The following is an 18,384-nucleotide window of genomic DNA, read 5'->3' on the forward strand; positions in this document are numbered from 1 at the left end:
TGGTACTCTGAGATGAAGAGGTTAGCACAGGAAAGGAATTTGTGGCGGGCCGCATCAAACCACTCAGTAGACTGATGGGAAAAGAAAAAAAAAAAAAAGCCTTTGCCTTTCTGTCAACAAAGAACCTGACAACCAGCCAGGCATGGTGACACCTGCGCTGCACAATTTTTCTTGAATTGTCATATAAGTGGATGTTATTAGTGGAGGAAGCAAGATCTTTTTCACACATAAGTTACCACAGGGAAAGGAACAGAGCAGAGGATGTAAGCTCTGCCTTTCTCATGCCTTACGGCAACATGACTAGCACAAAAAATTGAAACATAACTCAACATTCACCAATTGCCACTACAGTGCTATGGGCCAACAATAATGCTTGCTCACTGTAAATAATAGAATTGCTGATGGAACATCAGCCTTCTGTATTCTGCTGATACAGAACTAGAGTGCACACTGTACAGGTTGATGCAGTTATAAGCACCTGCCACCTTAACATGTTTCACACACAAAACTTTCTAAGAATTTAAAGACCCATTCAAGTAAAAAAATAGTCAAAGAGGTATCAATATTTCAGCAACGCTCTTAAGAACATTAAATACTAAGTACATAGAGTATAGAGGGAAGAAACATGAAGTTCATTATTCTGTCTGCTATAATGTGGCTCGTCACAGCTTCCTCTCAGAGTGCAGCTTGCATCTAATATTCTGCCTTCATATACAGCTTTTGGCCTATTTGGCAAACTGTTGTTGGAGAAAAAAATCATAACTTCAGCGTAAAACATTTATAACGTACCATTTAAATGAAAATTCAGCAGAAGAATGCAGGTCTAGCCCTGCCTCATAACAATGTACATGTGTTCAGTCTCTTTTAAGGCACTGGTAGGTTCACAATGAGGATTTATTATCCCAATTCTCTTCTTTCATATCCATATTATGGTTGAGATGTCCAAGCATATTGTGTGCATATTTGTGAAGTATTACCATGTCAACGATAGCCAATAAGTGCTTAATTTTCACACATAATGATTTTTGTTCTCAATAAGCTGTGGATAAGTGAGATAGCCACATTTCTGCTGGGATAAATTTCTGTTTGATATTTAGTGCCAGTGATTAAAGTTGTACGAGGTGTGATCAGAAAGCAATGGAAATTTTCATTTTTCTGAAAGAGTCTTTACTTATCCAACGACATCAACATGTGCCCTTCAAAGTAATCCCCTCAAAAGGTGTGCCAGTGCTTTTTCCACTTCTGGAACAAACTTTTTGTTAAAGTTGTGAGGATTCTCTCCTTTTTGATGTGATCTTCATACTTGTTTTGGAGGGCCCTACTTTCCACCAGACGTTTCCAGTGAAGTAATATCTGTTACCTAGTAAGAGGCACTGGTAGGTTCACAATGAGGATTTATTATCCCAATTACAAATTGGTTTACCATCTGATCAAAATACAAAGGGTATTTGGAAAGTAAGTTCCGATTGGCTGCAAAATGGAAACCACTGTGAAAATAAAAAATGTTTTATTGGCAACTGTTAGCTATAATTTCCAGCTACTTATCTACACAGTCACTGCTTGGACTTAGACATTTGTGTAGCATTGTACCAACTGTCCCATACCATTATAGAAGGCAGCCACCAGTGCTCTCCACCAATTCTCTAGGCTGGTTGACAGCTGGCCTGTGCCAAAATGTCTTCACAGCCAGCAATTCATGTTAGGAGAAATGAAACTCAGAGGGAGCAAATTACAGGCAGTATTGTGGGTTATCAAACACTTCCCTTCATAAATGCTGCAGGGGCATCTTCATTGCCACTGTAGAATATGGCTGAGAATTGTTTTGAAGAAGGAAAGAAATGACAGTTATGTTATGTGGGCTGCAAAGCTTCAGGTGAAATTTCTCACTAGGCTCTTGTACTTGGTGGGATATAGTTTTTTCTAGGCATCTTTATGTGCTGACTGTGTGCTCAGAACTGGAAAGAGCAATGTGACACAGGTGGTGTTACTAGAGACACTGCCCAACACACCTGTGCAAAGCTTTATCAGATTTTCTCAGTAGTTCCATTTTGTGACCGAACAGAACCCAGTTTCTGAACAGCTCTTGTAACTTTTTACAGGCAATAACAAGAACAGACTCTCATTGTGATTCCAAGTCAAATTCAGTTCTGTGTTAGGCATAGATCTCCCCAATTGCAAAATCCCATGATCACAGAATTTCACCATGGATGGAGCTCCACGGCACACTGCACTGCTCTGCAGACTCTGAGCTCATGCCTGCTGTGACATCACGTGCAGCCATCTGGTGGCCCCAGAACATCTCAAAGATTCATCACCACACCAATCCAAACAGAACCTAATTTAATTTTACCTATAACTGTTATTACATAAAACTAGTTTTTCAAAATACAGTTCTCAGCCTTATGTATATTTCTATAAACACAAACAGACATGATCTCGCAATCTCAATTCGGGAGTAAGGGTTCATATCACCAACTCCCATTTACCAGCATGCTAATTTGCACCCTTACATGATTTTCAGCTCTGTCAGTGATCCTGTTTTTTTATCTCATCAGTGGTGGAAAAATGATGTCCTTTCACAGTTTTGCTCAGCCTTGGGGATAGAAAGAAATCACAGGGGACCATGTTCAATAAATACAGTGGCTGAGGCAATGTAATGGTTTTGTTTTTGTCAAAAAATCACAAACAAGCATTGAGATGTGAGTGGGAGCATTATCATGATGTAATTTCCACAAGTGTTTTTGCCATAGCTCTTGTCATTTTCTTCGAATTGCTTCACGCAAATGGTGCATTACATTACTTCCAGGTAGTATTCGTATTGATTGTATGACCATAAGGTAGGAACCCATGATGCACTATGCCATTGTAATTGGAGAACACAGTGAGAAGAGCCTTAATCTGTGTTCAAACATGTTGAATTTTGTTTGTCTTGGCCCTTCATGCAGTTTCCATTGGTATGACTGGCCTGGTTTTGACATCATACCCAAATACCCATGTTCTGTCACCTGTTCCACCTTCTTTGGAAGTCTTGAATTGTTGTCTACTTCATTAAAAAATTCCTGAGTGATGACTATGGTTGTCATTTTTGGTCAAAATTCAACAATTTTGGAACAAACTTTGTTGTTACATGTTTCATGTCTGAAACATCAGAAAAAACTCATTGCTATGAGTCAAAGCATATGCTGACATCATAGGCAACCTATCTGATGGTGATTTTCAAGAACTATTTGCTATACTTCTCCCACATTGATGTCAGTAATTGATGTGCTATGGCACCCAGAGTGGTCATCGTCTTCAGTGTCTTCTTGACCCTCTTTGAAATGTATATACCACTTGTAAACTCTTGTGTTACTCATAGTAGATCCACCAAAAGCCACAGTCAATATTTTGGATGCAGTGCTGCACTTTGTTCCATTTTTCAAACAAAATTTAATGCAAATTCTTTGATCCATCTGCTTTGAAAGCAAATATTCGCTGAGCACTTGAAAACACTTACAGTATAACTTTTTCGACCATCAACAATAAACCAAGTATTAATAACAGCTAAAGATGTAAAAGTACATTAGGAACATGTCTACTAACAAATTAAAAACAAAAATTTTGAAAATCAGATGTATAAAGCATATGAAATTAAAAGATTCCCATTGCTTTCTCATCACACCTGATACATATGGGGCCAGATGAAGTATAATACAGCAACTCTAAACATCTGCAATTGAAATTGTATTATTAAGGGAAGTGACCTATGAAGAAGCTATAAATGAAAAGCTAAATGTTCATTTTCATAGTCATCTTCTGCATCTGCTATTATAATCGGTTATTATTCATGTCTTGTCCGTGACTTGTCGTCTTGCAGTAGCGTTCTTGCTTCCCACGCATGGGGTCCCGGGTTCGATTCCCGGTGGGGTCAGGGATTTCTCTCTGCCTCGAGATGAGTGGGTGTTGTGTGTCTTTCATCATCATTTCATCCTAATTCACTCACAAGTGGCTGTAGTGGCGTTAAAGAACTTGTGGAGCGGTGGCGAAACCGCCTTGCGAGGGGTCTCCCAGTCACCAATGCCATATGCTCATTGTTATTATTAATGTCTCCATTTTAAGCTTACTGCAATTAATTGCAGTAAGCTTAAGACAGAGAAACCGACAATCAGTGAAAATGAAAAGCTGTTTTCTGGCAGATAGTAGAGATCTTCTTGAAGTTGAAATTGGCCAAAATGTCTTGTTTCAAAATTACAGGAAGTGCTATTTAACAGTTCGTCATCTTGAAAGTAATATGCTATATTAGTGTAGCTTTATGGCAGAACACAGTATCATTGCCTCTTTCCATAAAAATGTTCAGCTTGATGATAGCAGAAGAACGTTCTGCTTGGCAAAAGTTAAAATGTCACTTGGCAACTATCTTGGTGTTATGGTGATACCAAGATTCATATCTCAACAGTTTTAAAATATATGAGTACTTATCATGGAGTAGAGCAATAGTATTTCTAACATTTTAATGACATTGCATAAAAATTGTATTGGATGATGTATTCTTGCAGTGTTATTTACTAGTTGGGAACATATGATCAATAAATAGAGTGATACTTCACAATAAAAGAACCAAATTTCCATGGTATTCCTAGAACATGTGTGTACATTTTTAAACTAAATATGTACCTACTAATTTCTTTCTAAATGCCTGTAGGCTCAATCATTTGTACCCACTCCAGCACTTGCAAAAAGAGCATATGACATTGTCTGTAGAGTTACTCAAAATTCATGTACTAATATACCCTCACATGTTATAACTGATGAAAGATCACTTCTATGTTATTCGTTTCAGAATATAGTAAGATGATGAAAGCAAAACTGGTATTTTATTTGTCAAAAGTATGATATTACATCCACTTGTCAACAACAATAACAACAAAAGAGCTACAACTGTGCTAAAGACTTTCTATATCACCTATACACATTTTCAAAGGTTGCTAAGATATAACGACATTGACCATGCAAATACCTTCATAAATCATTATTTGCTTCTTTTACTTATATTGTTGAATTCACTAACACTAATATCAGTTGCAAAATATGAAAAAATTGTTAACTTTCAGAAGGCAATGCAATATTTATAAAATGTATACAGAGGTTTTTATTATTGTAATCGTAAAGTAATTAGGGCCACCAACTCAGAAATTTTAGTCACATCTAGGAAGGAAAGAAATAACACATGAAAAACATGTGCATATGCTATAATTTTAATGTCTGAAAATAAAATAAAATGTTATGTACCATTCCAAAACACATTTTCTGAAATTAAGCATAACATACAAATCCTGGGAGTTTGATCAACAATGCAGTTAGCCTAAATAGCATTTCGTCACTCTCTCCACATGTATGGCTCCTAGGTCACCTTTCCAGCTTGCGAATAAATGAGATATGCTTTATCATCCAAAATGCAGTCACAATGGCATCTTTGGAAATGCACAGGGGACAGAAAAACTGTGGAAGAAACCTTCAGTCTTGACATGTCGAGTTCTGTTTGACTTCGTAATCTTCCTAAAAGCATTAGGATTTATAATTATTGTAGCCTTTTGGTGTCTAAATTCTTTGTCAGTCTTCTTTGGATTTTTTGTGTTCATGTAGTTTTCTCAATGTTGCTTTTAAAACATTTGTGAGTATTTTCTCCTATTATTACTGCCCATACAAATTAAACTGATGAACATACATATATCAGCACTTCACATGCTTTATCTGAAAGTGATATCTTGGGTAATAAGAACTTATTTTGCATTGTGAATATTTCTTTTGAACATACACTGACTAAAACCACACTATAGCACCTTCTTTAATCTATTATCTGAAGGAAAAGCCTCAATCCTACTATTACGTAGTAGGAGTCAAAGAAGTCTTCTTCTGATCACATCTCTGAATACACTAGTGATCCCATAAACCACATTTTATCAGGCAACATAACGCAGTATACTCTCTCTAGTACAAGTTTAGGCATCTATATCATCTCTTTCAAGAGCGATGAAACATCGCTGGCACCACTGCCACCATCCTAAATCTGGCACATACTGCAGAGTGATGTGGTACTTCTATTAGCCTATGGCTCTGATTTCTCTCTTCTCCCTTTTAACTGTTCAGTTCTTCTATAGACTTTGTTATGGTTAACATTGTGTACGGTTTTAGAGCATGTTGTATTCCTAATGCTACAGCTCCTTACATTCCACCTCTTTATTTTGTTATTTCTGTTGATGTCACACTAATAGCACTGAAACACTGAATGTTGTACACAGATACTACTATCAGTCTTATTAAACTTATTTGAGTTCTATATATTTTAATCTCATTAATTAAATTCACTCATTTAGCACATTATAATTTAAGTTCAATTGGTCTTTATGAATTGTATGTTTACTTTGCAGGCATCACAGGAGCAAATATCAATATTGATAAAAATGGTGATTCTGAGGGTAACTTTTCTGTTGTTGCACTACAACCCAGGCCAACAAAATTAAGAGACTTAAATTGCTCTCGCCATATGGCGAAGGTGGGACACTTCCGTGCTGATGCTGATGGGCTGGTTAGTTGGTCTTAATAATCTCTAATATATGGAAGTAAAAAATGTACAGTGAAGTAAGCTTATATGTGACAGAAAAGGGTGTTTACTTATCTGTTCTCAAAACTTATGTAACAGAGTTGGTTAGGGCTGATGTAGTTACAAGAAGAAAAAGATATTGGACATTAGCTTTCAATAATTCTTCATCATATTGAGAAAGTAATGCTGGCATAAAATTAAGAGAATGTATGTGGGTTGGTTAGGACAAGGAGGCCACTTTGAAGCTGTGGCAAAAAGAGACACAGACATAGAACCAGACATGAAAGATGATTGTAATTACTAATATTCATTCTAGAGTGCTAATAATAAGTTGCAAGAAAGTGATGTGTGAAAGATAAGAGACAAGAAAGTTAGATATAGAGGGAAGAAGGTTGGGGATTAGTGGGAGAGATGTGGTAACAGGAGGAAGGAAAACTAATACATAAGTCTAAAGAAATGACAAGTATACAATAGAGATAAAGCAAAGAGTATATCTGAAGGGAGGAAGTTTAGGATACAATACTGATGAGAAAAATGTGTAAACTAAACTGTTATAAATTATCCTCCAATTACTCCTGCTTTGCTTTGACAATCGATGTAAATACCCTTTTCTTTTAATTTGAATTGTTAATTATTGAGTATTATGTTTAGTTTACAAAGAATATATTTTCATATTTCAACAAATTTTTAATTGTAAACCAGAGTGCACTCCAGTTCAATCTAACAGTCAGACCAAAGTGTTATTGTATATAGCTTTCTACTTACTTTATTTCATTTCCTGTAAGCAACTTCATTTATAGGAGGCAAACTGTTTTCTTTATATTTGCTATTACTGCATTTTCTGTATTCTATTATCACTTACCAGTACATACAGATTTTCCATATTCCAAAATTAATATTTATTATGTAAAAGGGAAAGTTTGGAAAACCAGCATTCATTGGGGTATAACTGAGGTATTACTTCTTCTGATAACAAAGTTTAAAAATGCCAAATCATTTACAAATGAGATGGTAGATATAATAAAAAAACTCTTTTGGCATCTTAGAAGGGCAAAATTTTATGATCCACTGTTCACCCACTCTGACAACACATCATGTTTTTTTCTGGTAATACCTAAAAGTAAATGTCCCCATACATTGCTCCTCAACCAATGATGAATTGAAGAATGCTATTTCATCCAGATTCATCAAAAAATAGTAGAGTCATCTGTGTACATTATTTTGATTACACACAGTTTAATATTGTGTATTTAAAAAGAATTATTACATAGCCTCAGTCATAGTTTAATCAGGGGGGAAGCTTCAGTTCAGTGGTGGGGTACTGGGGAAATGCAGTCAGCCTACAAAGAAATTTGCTTACAAACAGCCATCCTTGAATACTGAGCAAGTGTGAGGGACTCTTACCAAATAGGACAAGTAGAAGATATAGAAAGATGGCAGCACAAATGGTCAAAGATTTGTCTGAGCCCAGGAAATACTGAAAAGACTCTTGAAGATACCTGTCACCTATAAGTTTCAAGAACCAGTATTAAGTAAGAAATTTAGTAATATATTACAGCACACTATGTGTCACTCCCTTAGAGACTATCAGAACAAGACAGTACTAATTAAAGACAGCACAGAAGCTTTTAAACAGCTGTTCTTCTCTTATTCAATTGTCGATTCAATGGGAAGATACCACAATATGTGGTACATTAGATAGTGACCTCTGTCATGCGCTTCCAGTGGTTTTCTGAGTATGGATGTAGATGTAGGGTAAGTAAATGACAGTAAACATCTGATTAGAATTACAGATGTGTACTTAAGTTATGAATTTGAGGATTTAATATGTTGCAATTACAGTCTGTTAACATCAAGAATTTATGAGGATGACAAACTTCTCTTGGATCTTCCCCCACATGGTGTAAATACAGATCCATAAAGCATTAGCAGTGGTTACTGGAGAACTGTGACAAATTTGTTGCCAAGCAACTGTATGTTAGACATCCTCAGTGGACAATGTGTTGGTACTCATTATTTGAACAATGCAGGCAAATGGCCTTCAGAAATATGGCATGTATGGTTGCCTTAAAAAGAGTGTGTCCCTCAGACTCTAAAATCTCCCTAATGTAGAGGTTGCTGTTAGACTGCTTTCAGTGGGCAGCAGATGAGATCGCTTTACCTTCAATGGCACTCAAACCATTGCAATAAACATTTATCCAGTGTGGCCCTAAACAATACAGAGAGCCAGATAGTGGTAATTAAGAACAGCTGGATGTGCAACTCATTCAGAAATATCCCATGATTTTATTCAGCTCCAGTGATGGCCTTCATGTGTCCATTAAGTATGAGACCTGTTCAAAAAATTCTGGAACATTTGTAATTTCGCACCAATGATGCATTGGAGCAAAACGTGGTTGGCTACTCTGCACATTAGTATGTTTAATGTGTAACTGGCAGAAGTTTCATCATTGCATGTGTGTTAGTTATCATTTAGTGGTGAATTGAGTAGAATGTAGTGTTGCATAGTTTGTGAATTTTGAGATGGCAGATTTAGATAGCAACACATCTGCATTAAATTTTGCATGAAACTCACAGAAATGTTAACAGAGGCACACCAAATGATGCAGGAAGCCTACAGTGGTGAGTGCTTAAGCCATACTCAGTGTTACAAATGGTTCACATGGTTTGAAAATGGGTGGTTGAAAGTTAAAGATGACTCTCGTTCAGGACAGCCTTTGACGTCTACCAATGATGCTCATGTCCGGAATGTCAACTAAATTGTGCATACCAATCAAAGACTGACTATCTGAGAGATTGTAGAAGAATGTAACATTTCAGTTGGATGCACTGTGTTGCTGCCAAGTTCATCCCACAGCTCATGAGTCAAGACCAGAAAGACCATTGCCTCCAATCTCTGAAGAGTTTTGGATTCTGCAAAGGAGAACAATATGTTCCTTAAGAGATAGTGATGAGATGTGTGTCTATGGCTATGATGTGTAGACTAAGGTCCAATCTTCACAGAGGGTCGGGAAAGGTTGTTTGGTCTTGAATAACCTTTCCCGGCCAAACAAGCTCATCAGGTCAGGTCAAATGTCAAAGCCATGCTGATAATTTTATTTGCTTTGAAGGATTAGTTCATCATGAATTGTGCCACAGGGGCAAACTGTTAATCAATGATACTAGTAGTAAGTGTTGCGATGCCTGCAAGAAAATGTGAGAAGGAAATCACCTGAGATTTAGCGAGACAATTCATGGCTCTTGCATCACGATAACGCATCTGCATATTCATCCCTGTTGATGCATGACTGTTACACAAAAAACGAATGCCTCATTCTCTGTACTCTCCAGACCTGGACTCTGTAGACTTTTTTTAATTCCCAAAGTTGAAAACCCTGTTGAAAAGATGCAGATTTGCAACAATAGATGAGATAAAAGAAAACTTGCATGATCCAGCAAGAGGCTTACCAAGACTGCTTCTGGAAGTGGAAATAGTGTTGGGAGTGGTGTATAAATTGTGGAGGAGAGTATTTCTAAGGAAACCATGCACAACAAGTAAAAGATCAGAGTAGACAATTTTTTTGGACAAAGTTCTGGAATTATTTGAACAGACATCATAGTTTGTGGTTTTGGTAGTGGACTGTGATTTCAGCCTGCAGCAGATTATGTAAGCTGACAGTGCAGACATGTCAACACTCTAGCTTCTAGCCACAGGATCTTTTGTGTGGCAGTTTAAGAAGCTGTTACTGCCTCTCCTTTGTTTGTAGATGCCAACCTACCAACTTAAGTTTCACAATTTACTTAAGTTTTTGAACAGCTCTCCAAAGGAAAATTACTGTCTCATTTTGTTACACAGCTTGATCTGTTATCATTCTATGGCTTAGTTGAGAGGCTTAAATGGGGCACATGAGTGCCTTGTAAGCAATCTCCTTCATATATGCTCTCTGTAATAGTTTTTGGAGTATGCTGTTTGTTGTTGTTGTGTTCTTCAGTGCAAAGACTGGTTTGATGCAGCTCTCCACACTAATGTAGACTCTGGAATGCTCTGGTTTGCAAGTCTGGAATTAGCTTCCATTTCAGTTTGGGTCTTCTGTTACTCAAAAGATGTACTATCTAATATCGGAGTCTCTATTACTGAAAATGTTACGTATTGTTTTCTTATCAAATTTGTACCCACGATTTGGGCACAATTTAATTCTTTCATAGGCATTATCCTTCTCATGAACTCAAAAAAATATGAACCTTAAAATTAAATTCGTCATAAAAACTTTTATAGTGAGAAGTTTCATGGATCCATTTAATATGTTAGGCACATGCTTAAAAACTTGCAAAGGTCTTTCAACATTTTTCACACTTACCTACAAACACCGTTTTGTTCTTTTATTTTTACTCCTGTGAAGGACCACAGTCCCATGAGCAGACTGTAATGATATACATAGAGAGATCACTGCCTGACTGTCACAGGGATATGTTTTGGTTTGTTTGGTAGTCTAGCATCTCCATGTATGATGCAGCTACATACTTGTGAGTAAAACTCAATGCAGCTTAGAGCTAACAGTATGAACAAAGGCTTGTAGTTCATTACAAGAATGCATGCTTTCCTGATGGTGTGATCGTATTAAGCAATCTAGTAACAATAGCAACTCATCACTTTAAGCTGCTCTCTTTAACTAAGTGTCACTGCCCCCTTGCAGGATTCCTACAAACAGTTATAGTGTTATTGTTTGAAAGGCCCATTGCCAAAGGATAGATCATACATTCTGTTAAGATTCAATCATAAGCTGATGTTATGCTTCTTTCTGTCAGTGATGCATATTGGCAGTTGCTTTCATGGTTCCACTTCGATGACACTTTACTTATTGAGCTTGTTATAACACTAACCTTTTTGGTGACTCAAGAGATGGCCTTGTTGGGACTACATTAAGCCAAGCTTATTGCAATCCTAATTATTTATTCTGGTAAACTGTTCTATGCACTGTCCAAGTTTAAAGTCATTTGGGGCCTTCATTCTTGGCGCTAGAATTTCCACAAATGTTAATGAACATGACTAGTCAAAACATTGTGCTGCTTTGGAAGTTGAACCAGGATACATGTCTTTTGTTGATAGTGTACCGTGTCACAAAGAGACAACACAGCATATACTGAACAAGGTGTAATTTTCCATATTCTGTGGACATCTTCAGTGGCATGCCATCAATAACAGCTACTTGTTTATTGAAATTATAGTAAAATATTGACTACATAAATTATTTCATTTGATTCTTATTTTATTTCCATTTGTGATGATCCGGTTGTTAATCACACTTACTTTTTTCTTGCTGAACTGTGAATTCAGATTGCTTATATTTGTTGCAGCAGCAATTTAAATACATCATCAAGATAGTGTCATACATCAGTCTTTTGGTACTAATATTGAACCATGCCTTTATTGAATGAGCATTTCCATAAATGACATAGTACAAAACATGAACAATACAGTACAGTGGTACTCATTGTCACATTCAAGATCCGTAATGTTCTTGTTGCACAAGATGTTGTCAAAAGCCTATATAGCCGTTACCAATAGTAGAAGTCCTTCCTGACATAATCCAAACATGTACCAATAGATGCAGCAAAGAATTACACTGTATTGTGAAATGGGAATGAGATAATCAACACAGCTCAATTCAAGACCAGTTGAGCAAGAGCTCTGTTGACCCTACACTGTTTATTTATGTGTGGTTGACTGGAGGGATTCCTGAATCAGCTGTGATGTTTTCCACTGACCAAGATATGAAGCTTGCATACAGCACTGTAATATTTGCATCTTAAATGACTTATGTGGTATTCCTGTTTTTCTTGTTTAAAAATCAATTTTAGAGATTTTCTATGCACAGTGTGTCAAATTACTTCTTGAACTTGTGTGAATTGAAATGTTTACAAAGTACAGTAACAACATTTACAACTGAGACAATCAAATCCCCAAATCCTTTTACAGTATGAAAACAACTTAATGTATTAAACATTATTTTCCCTTTCAGAAATATGTTGTTGAAATTAGAATTGAATGGGCTGGTCCAAATAAACCTGAGGATGAGCCAAGTTGTGGCTTCAAGAATGAACTGTGTCCAGAAGATTCTAAGTTTGGCAGCATTGTAACTGCCGGGGTTCTGGCTGGTGTCCTTTTCTTTACGGCATTTTTTATTCTGACTATGTACAGAAAATGGAAAATAGATCAGGAAATTGAAGGCCTTTTGTGGAAGATTGAGCCATCAGAGCTCAAAGGTTTCCACACAAATGATATTGTATCTTCCCCGAGTAAGGTATGTATTGCACAACTAAAAATATTTTTAAAAAATACTGAATTATATTTAGGCATAGTAAACTAGTGAAAAGAGTATATTGAAAATCAGAAAACCATACCAACGTGTACTGAAAGAAAGTGTGACAGTTTTTCAATTTAAGACAGTGCTATATTTTCAGTTTCTAGATTCAAAAAAGTAAAACAGAAAGTAATAGTTTCATCTTTAAGGTTTCTTTCCATTTGTGAAATGCTTCAGAGGTAGTAAGCATCTATCAACCACTAATTTTGTCATCCACTAGCAAAAACTGTTTCACAAATATGTTACAGTTCATAAAACTTGGATAATCATTACTGTGTAGGATAAATGTGTTCTTTTTGAGTCTCCCATCATCTTATAGAAGCACAGAAGAAGGGTAGAGTTTCATGGTATCAATAAATACATAATTTTGAGCAAGTGTCCTTTAACAAAGTGTAAGAAATCATCACTGATGATGATTGCTAGGTAAATTAAAGTGACCTTGAGACTGCCGAACCTGTCTTGTAAAAAGTGACTATTTAAGTACATGGATTTTCTATTGATGCTGGTGAATTCCACAGATAGAAATAACCAACATTTACAATCAAACACACTTTATTCATGCACAATTACATGGAAATATAACACAGCATTTGAAAACAACAAAAGCCACACTGTTTCCATAGCTCACTAAATGCAAAGGTAGACCACTTCTTGTTCCAGAGTCATTGGCAATCAGGGATCACCACAGAGCCCCCCTCCCCCCAAGAGTGCAGAGCACTGTGCAGAGAAAATGGGCATTGTCGAATACAGTGGTCTTGTAGTAGGCCATTTGATTGGTGTCAGTTGCTCGTGCAGGGTAGCATGACCATTCATGCCATGGCTAATCCGAATGAAAGGCATAGATGAACCGATTCTTGTGGAGTCAGGGAGGTACATGCAGGGTGGACTAGAGCACGTATAGTCCACCAGCCAGTAAGGAGGATGGCCTGGTTGACCTGCACGTGTGAACTGGACTGGCACAGAAGGTGTCAGTGTTGGAGGAGCAGTGAAGAGGGGGATGCGTATCTTGAGCATCCTTTTGGTGCCGAGTGGGACTGTGCATAGGACGATTACAAGTGAAGAGAATGTGGCCTCATGCAAAGCTTCCCTAACACGGAGGATGAAGAGTGATCCATCTTGCAGCTGTAAGGAAAGCTCATCATGCAGGCACTCAGAAGTGTTGATAGAAAAGCAAATCTTTTTGGTGGTAGTTGTAGGGGGCACTGTAGGAGAAGGGTTGGGGGAAATATTGTAGGGGACGCTGTAGGAGAAGGGTTGGGGGAAACATTGTAGCTCGGGAAAAACACTAGAACACACTGGGGAACAGCAGGTGAAAGCACTTGCGACATGTAATGTCACTTGCAATGGGTGGTTGAAACAGAGGCAGCATATCGTGACAAGCAGAGTCTGAGTGAGGCAAGAGAGGGGGACGATCATTCACAGCCACTGAGTGACTGACTGACATAGGCTCAACATACAAAAGATCTGGTTGGCACGTGGGCGGTGTTCAGGTGTTGGGCCATTGTGTGATGGTGGAAAACTCAACTCGAGATACTGTGGGGTGAATTCCTAGATCATCCAAGCTGGTTTAATCCACTGAAGTGAAACTTGCTGATGATGACCATAGATAAGGATGTCCATAGTGTAAGCCATGTGTGCCAATACCCAGTATGGGCTACAGTAAAGTGGTTGTAGTGCCAGTTTGACAGTGCCATCCTGTAATATAATAAAACTCGCATGAGTCTAGTACTGAATGCATGAAAACTGGGAGACAGGTATGTGGCCATGGGCAAGGCATACAGATAGCAGGGATGTCAGATAGATCAATGGTTGTGGAGCGTCATTGACGAATTCAGCTGGGAGGACTAGTGTCTCACCACACAGGACCTCAGCAAGTGACACCTGGAGGTTTGCCTTATAAGTCATGTGGATTCCTAACATGACCCAGGGAAGGGCAGTGACTCGCTCATCACCATGGAACGTAAGGAGCACTTTCAGAGTCCAGTGCCAACACTCAACAAGCCAATTACTCTGAGGGTGGTACGCTGTATTGCAAAATTTATCCACACCACATAGTACGCAGTAGTGCATGTAGAGCACCTGAATCTAGCTACCCAGGAATATGCAAATGCTCATGCTACAGAATCCACCATAATCTCTGCAAGAGATATTGCCTCCATCCACCATGTAATATGGTTGATGATGGACAGATATATCTGAAACCATTAGATGCGGGTAACAGCCAGAGAGGTCTAGGTGTGTATGTTAGAAATCTCCTCTTGGGACGTCAGAGTTGCTTATAAGGGGCTGCGTATGTCTGTCAGCTTTGCTCTGCTGAGACGGCACACAGGTACACAATCACACATGGCAGTCCTTCTTCACCCCTGGCCACACAAAGCTTTACATGATGAGATGCATGGTAGCCTTAATGCCAGGGCTTGAAAGATTATGCAAAATCGCAAAAACTTGGTGATGTAACTCAGCCGGGACAGTAGGTCGTAACACACCATACTGGCCTGACTGAGCCCAGTAGGTTGCAAAAACTTATCTGTAGGGAATTGACGAGGCCTGATGTAGTAGGCTCAAGTTCAATATCATTGCCCCATAAGCGGCTCAGTTCATCAAAATTAATAGGAGATGAGATAGCATTGACACATGTCAGATAATCAGCCATGACATTTTCTGAGCCACTGATATATCGGGTATCTGTCGTGTACCGGCAAATTGAAATGTGTGCAGTGGAAGGTCAATAGCATCTGCAAGGGGATGATGATCTGTAAAAATTGTAATATTCCTTCCTTTGAAGTCTGTGTGGAACTATTTAATGGCCATGTACACCACAAGAAGTTCCCTGTCAAAAGCTGTCAACTTACATTGATCATAGAATGAAGGCTTTCATGTCAGGATCATGTAGCTGCTGGTAAAAGAAACTGTTCCTGAAGTTTTGTCCAGGACTGTGCTGGACATCTTCAGTTGGCAAGACTCAGTGGAGGAGCGCCTCTGAAGATGTCCAGTGCAGTCCTGGACGAAACGTCAGGAACAGAAGAGTTTCTTGGATCACGACCTCACATCCCGAAAAGTTTATCAGCAACTTACATTGAGTTGTAGATAGGCTTTTTTTTGGGGGGAGGGGAGGAACTGGAGTGGCTGAGTTGTATTATCAACATGGTATTGAAGAACTGCACCTTGTGAAATTACTTGTGTCTACCATAATAGAAATGCGAGGGTCTGTCAAGGAGTGGGCGAGAGTGATGGCGTGCATGTTCTAAAGCTGTATCAAGATCCTCAAAGGCTTTCATCATATCATCAGACCACCATACGTGGTGATTACCATAAGTTTGTCTGCCAGCTCATGTGTCAGTAAGGGGGCTTGAAAAGTCACTGCTACTGGCAGATTGCGTCTGTAAAAATTGATGGTGGTGGATCACAAAAGAGGATCTTGTGGAGTTATGTATACCCTCACAGGAGATGGTGTACCCAAGATAAGTAACAGAGGTGCGTCGAAGTTGTGATTTATCATGATTAATCTTGACTCGATTACATGCCAGCAAGTCCTGCACCATGGCCATGTATAGCTCATGTTCCTTGTCAGAGAATAAGAAAATGAGAATGTTGTCTAGGTACACGTAGCAGTAAGAGCAGTTAAAGAGAAGTTAGAGCAGTTAAAGAGAAGTTATTCTACAAAACATTGCCAAGTTTGAGCCACATTTTTTGAGACCATAAGGCATGTAAGAAAATTTGTAAAGGCCAAAGGGGGTGATCAAGGTTGTTTTTGGTATTCTGTGAATATGCGAGATAGAATAATTGTCTGTTAGAGTATGCATATTGAGAGATGATAAGCACCATAGAGGCAGACTATGCCATCCTTTTTGGGGACTTAAGTGTATGGGGGAAGACTAATTACTATCCGATGTGTGAACAGTGCCTGCTCACTGAAGTCACCGACTGCAGCCTTAGTGATGCATAGTTTGTTTAGAGGGAGGCAACATGCATTATGACACACTGGAGGGTCATCTATCATGACAATTTTACTTGTCGTCCCATTCATAATAGCTTTCATTTGAACCAATGAATACAACATGGGAATGTCTTGAGCAGGAATTGGCAGCACACAAAAGCCACTAACCTGAGATTCCATTGGTGAAAATGAGGGTGGGCACACTGGAGTCGTAAGAGGTGCTTCGCTGGTGTCGGGATCCAGCACCATAGACGGTCAGCATATGAGGCACAGCACATCGGCGAGGTCCTGCTTAGTTGTTGAGATGGTGTGGTTCAGTCCTGCATTGTGAGCACGGAGGTCGTCAACCACAAAGTGCTCAGATTGGAGCTGACCCACAGAAGTCATGAGGCACTTAGCCAAAGAAGAGCACTCGATGAGAAGTGCATCAGTATCATAGGGGGGGGGGGGCTGAGGGGGAGGGGGAGCTGGGGAACTGACTCAACATCCAATATGTGTACATGAAGAATGATGCAATAAAGCAGATGACAGGAGGTCAGGTGACAGGCCAATCTGAATCAGGAAATCAATTTAAAGTATTGGGTATTCGACATCGACCACAAGGAAGGATCATGTGAACGATTTGCCAGGGATGAGTTTGATAAGTAACATGACCAAGCCACTGATGCACATTGTTGATTTATTTGCTGCTTAAAGGAAAAGTTTGGTGGGTATCACATACACTACAGTGAATAAGAGCAGGAAACACTAATGAATGAGAGTGAGACAACACTAACGTCATCTCCAGTGTCGATGAGGAAATGACACATGGGCATAAATACAAGGCATACAGATGGCATTGTGAAGAAGAGGACTGAACAGAATGCAATGTCTGTAGGTGCCCCTCGTCATCCTCATGAGATGTGGTGCCTGCTGCAGCCTGGATGAAGCATTTGGGAATGTGCAGAGTGGTGAGCAGTTGTGGACAGCACCCTGAAATTTGTGTGGAACCAGCATAGAGAATACACTGGTTGGGGAGCTGCACATGGGTCAGCTGGGACCACTACACCTCTCACAGCAGTGGGAGAGGGGAGAGGGAAGTGAGGGAGGACCCCTTCCTACCTCGGCTATTGTTGATTAAGTTTGGCGAGAATTGGCTGGTGGTTCCCGTTGCTGCCTGACAGATCAATGTGGTTCATTGTGTTGCTCAAGGTGAGCCTGTGGCCAACCTTTACCATCTGGCAGAGGAAGTATAGGCACTAGCATACCAACCTAAGTAGCAGATGCTGCACTGTGTGAGGGAAGTAAGTGGTGGTGTCAAATAATGGTGTATGCCTGGTCAGCCAACTGTAGTTTATCCTTGAATGATGATGAGCTATGAGGAAGCAATTGTAATTGTAGTTCATGCAGCAGTTTAACTAAACATAATGCCCAGAGCACTAAGTCCAGCATGCTCTCTGTTGTGACCTGAGCACTATCATCATAAATGATGTCATGGGCTGCATATGCTGGCGTACATGAAAGACACTCGGTGAGAAGCACACTAG

General features: G+C 39.0%; 1 protein-coding gene across 3 annotated transcripts in view; it reads left to right on the plus strand.

Annotated features, from left to right (window-relative positions):
• Positions 1–18,384, plus strand: part of LOC126278983 (receptor-type guanylate cyclase Gyc76C-like) — a 638,621-nt gene that overhangs the window by 570,202 nt on the left and 50,035 nt on the right. For all 3 annotated transcript variants that reach the window (XM_049979308.1, XM_049979299.1, XM_049979290.1), the window contains exons 9-10: positions 6,408–6,565; positions 12,580–12,861. In XM_049979308.1, the coding sequence (XP_049835265.1) occupies positions 6,408–6,565; positions 12,580–12,861 (440 nt within the window). The remainder of the gene's footprint in view (positions 1–6,407; positions 6,566–12,579; positions 12,862–18,384) is intronic.

The sequence above is a fragment of the Schistocerca gregaria genome, chromosome 1 (genome assembly GCF_023897955.1).
Source record: "Schistocerca gregaria isolate iqSchGreg1 chromosome 1, iqSchGreg1.2, whole genome shotgun sequence".
NCBI classification, from domain to species: Eukaryota; Metazoa; Arthropoda; class Insecta; order Orthoptera; family Acrididae; genus Schistocerca; species Schistocerca gregaria.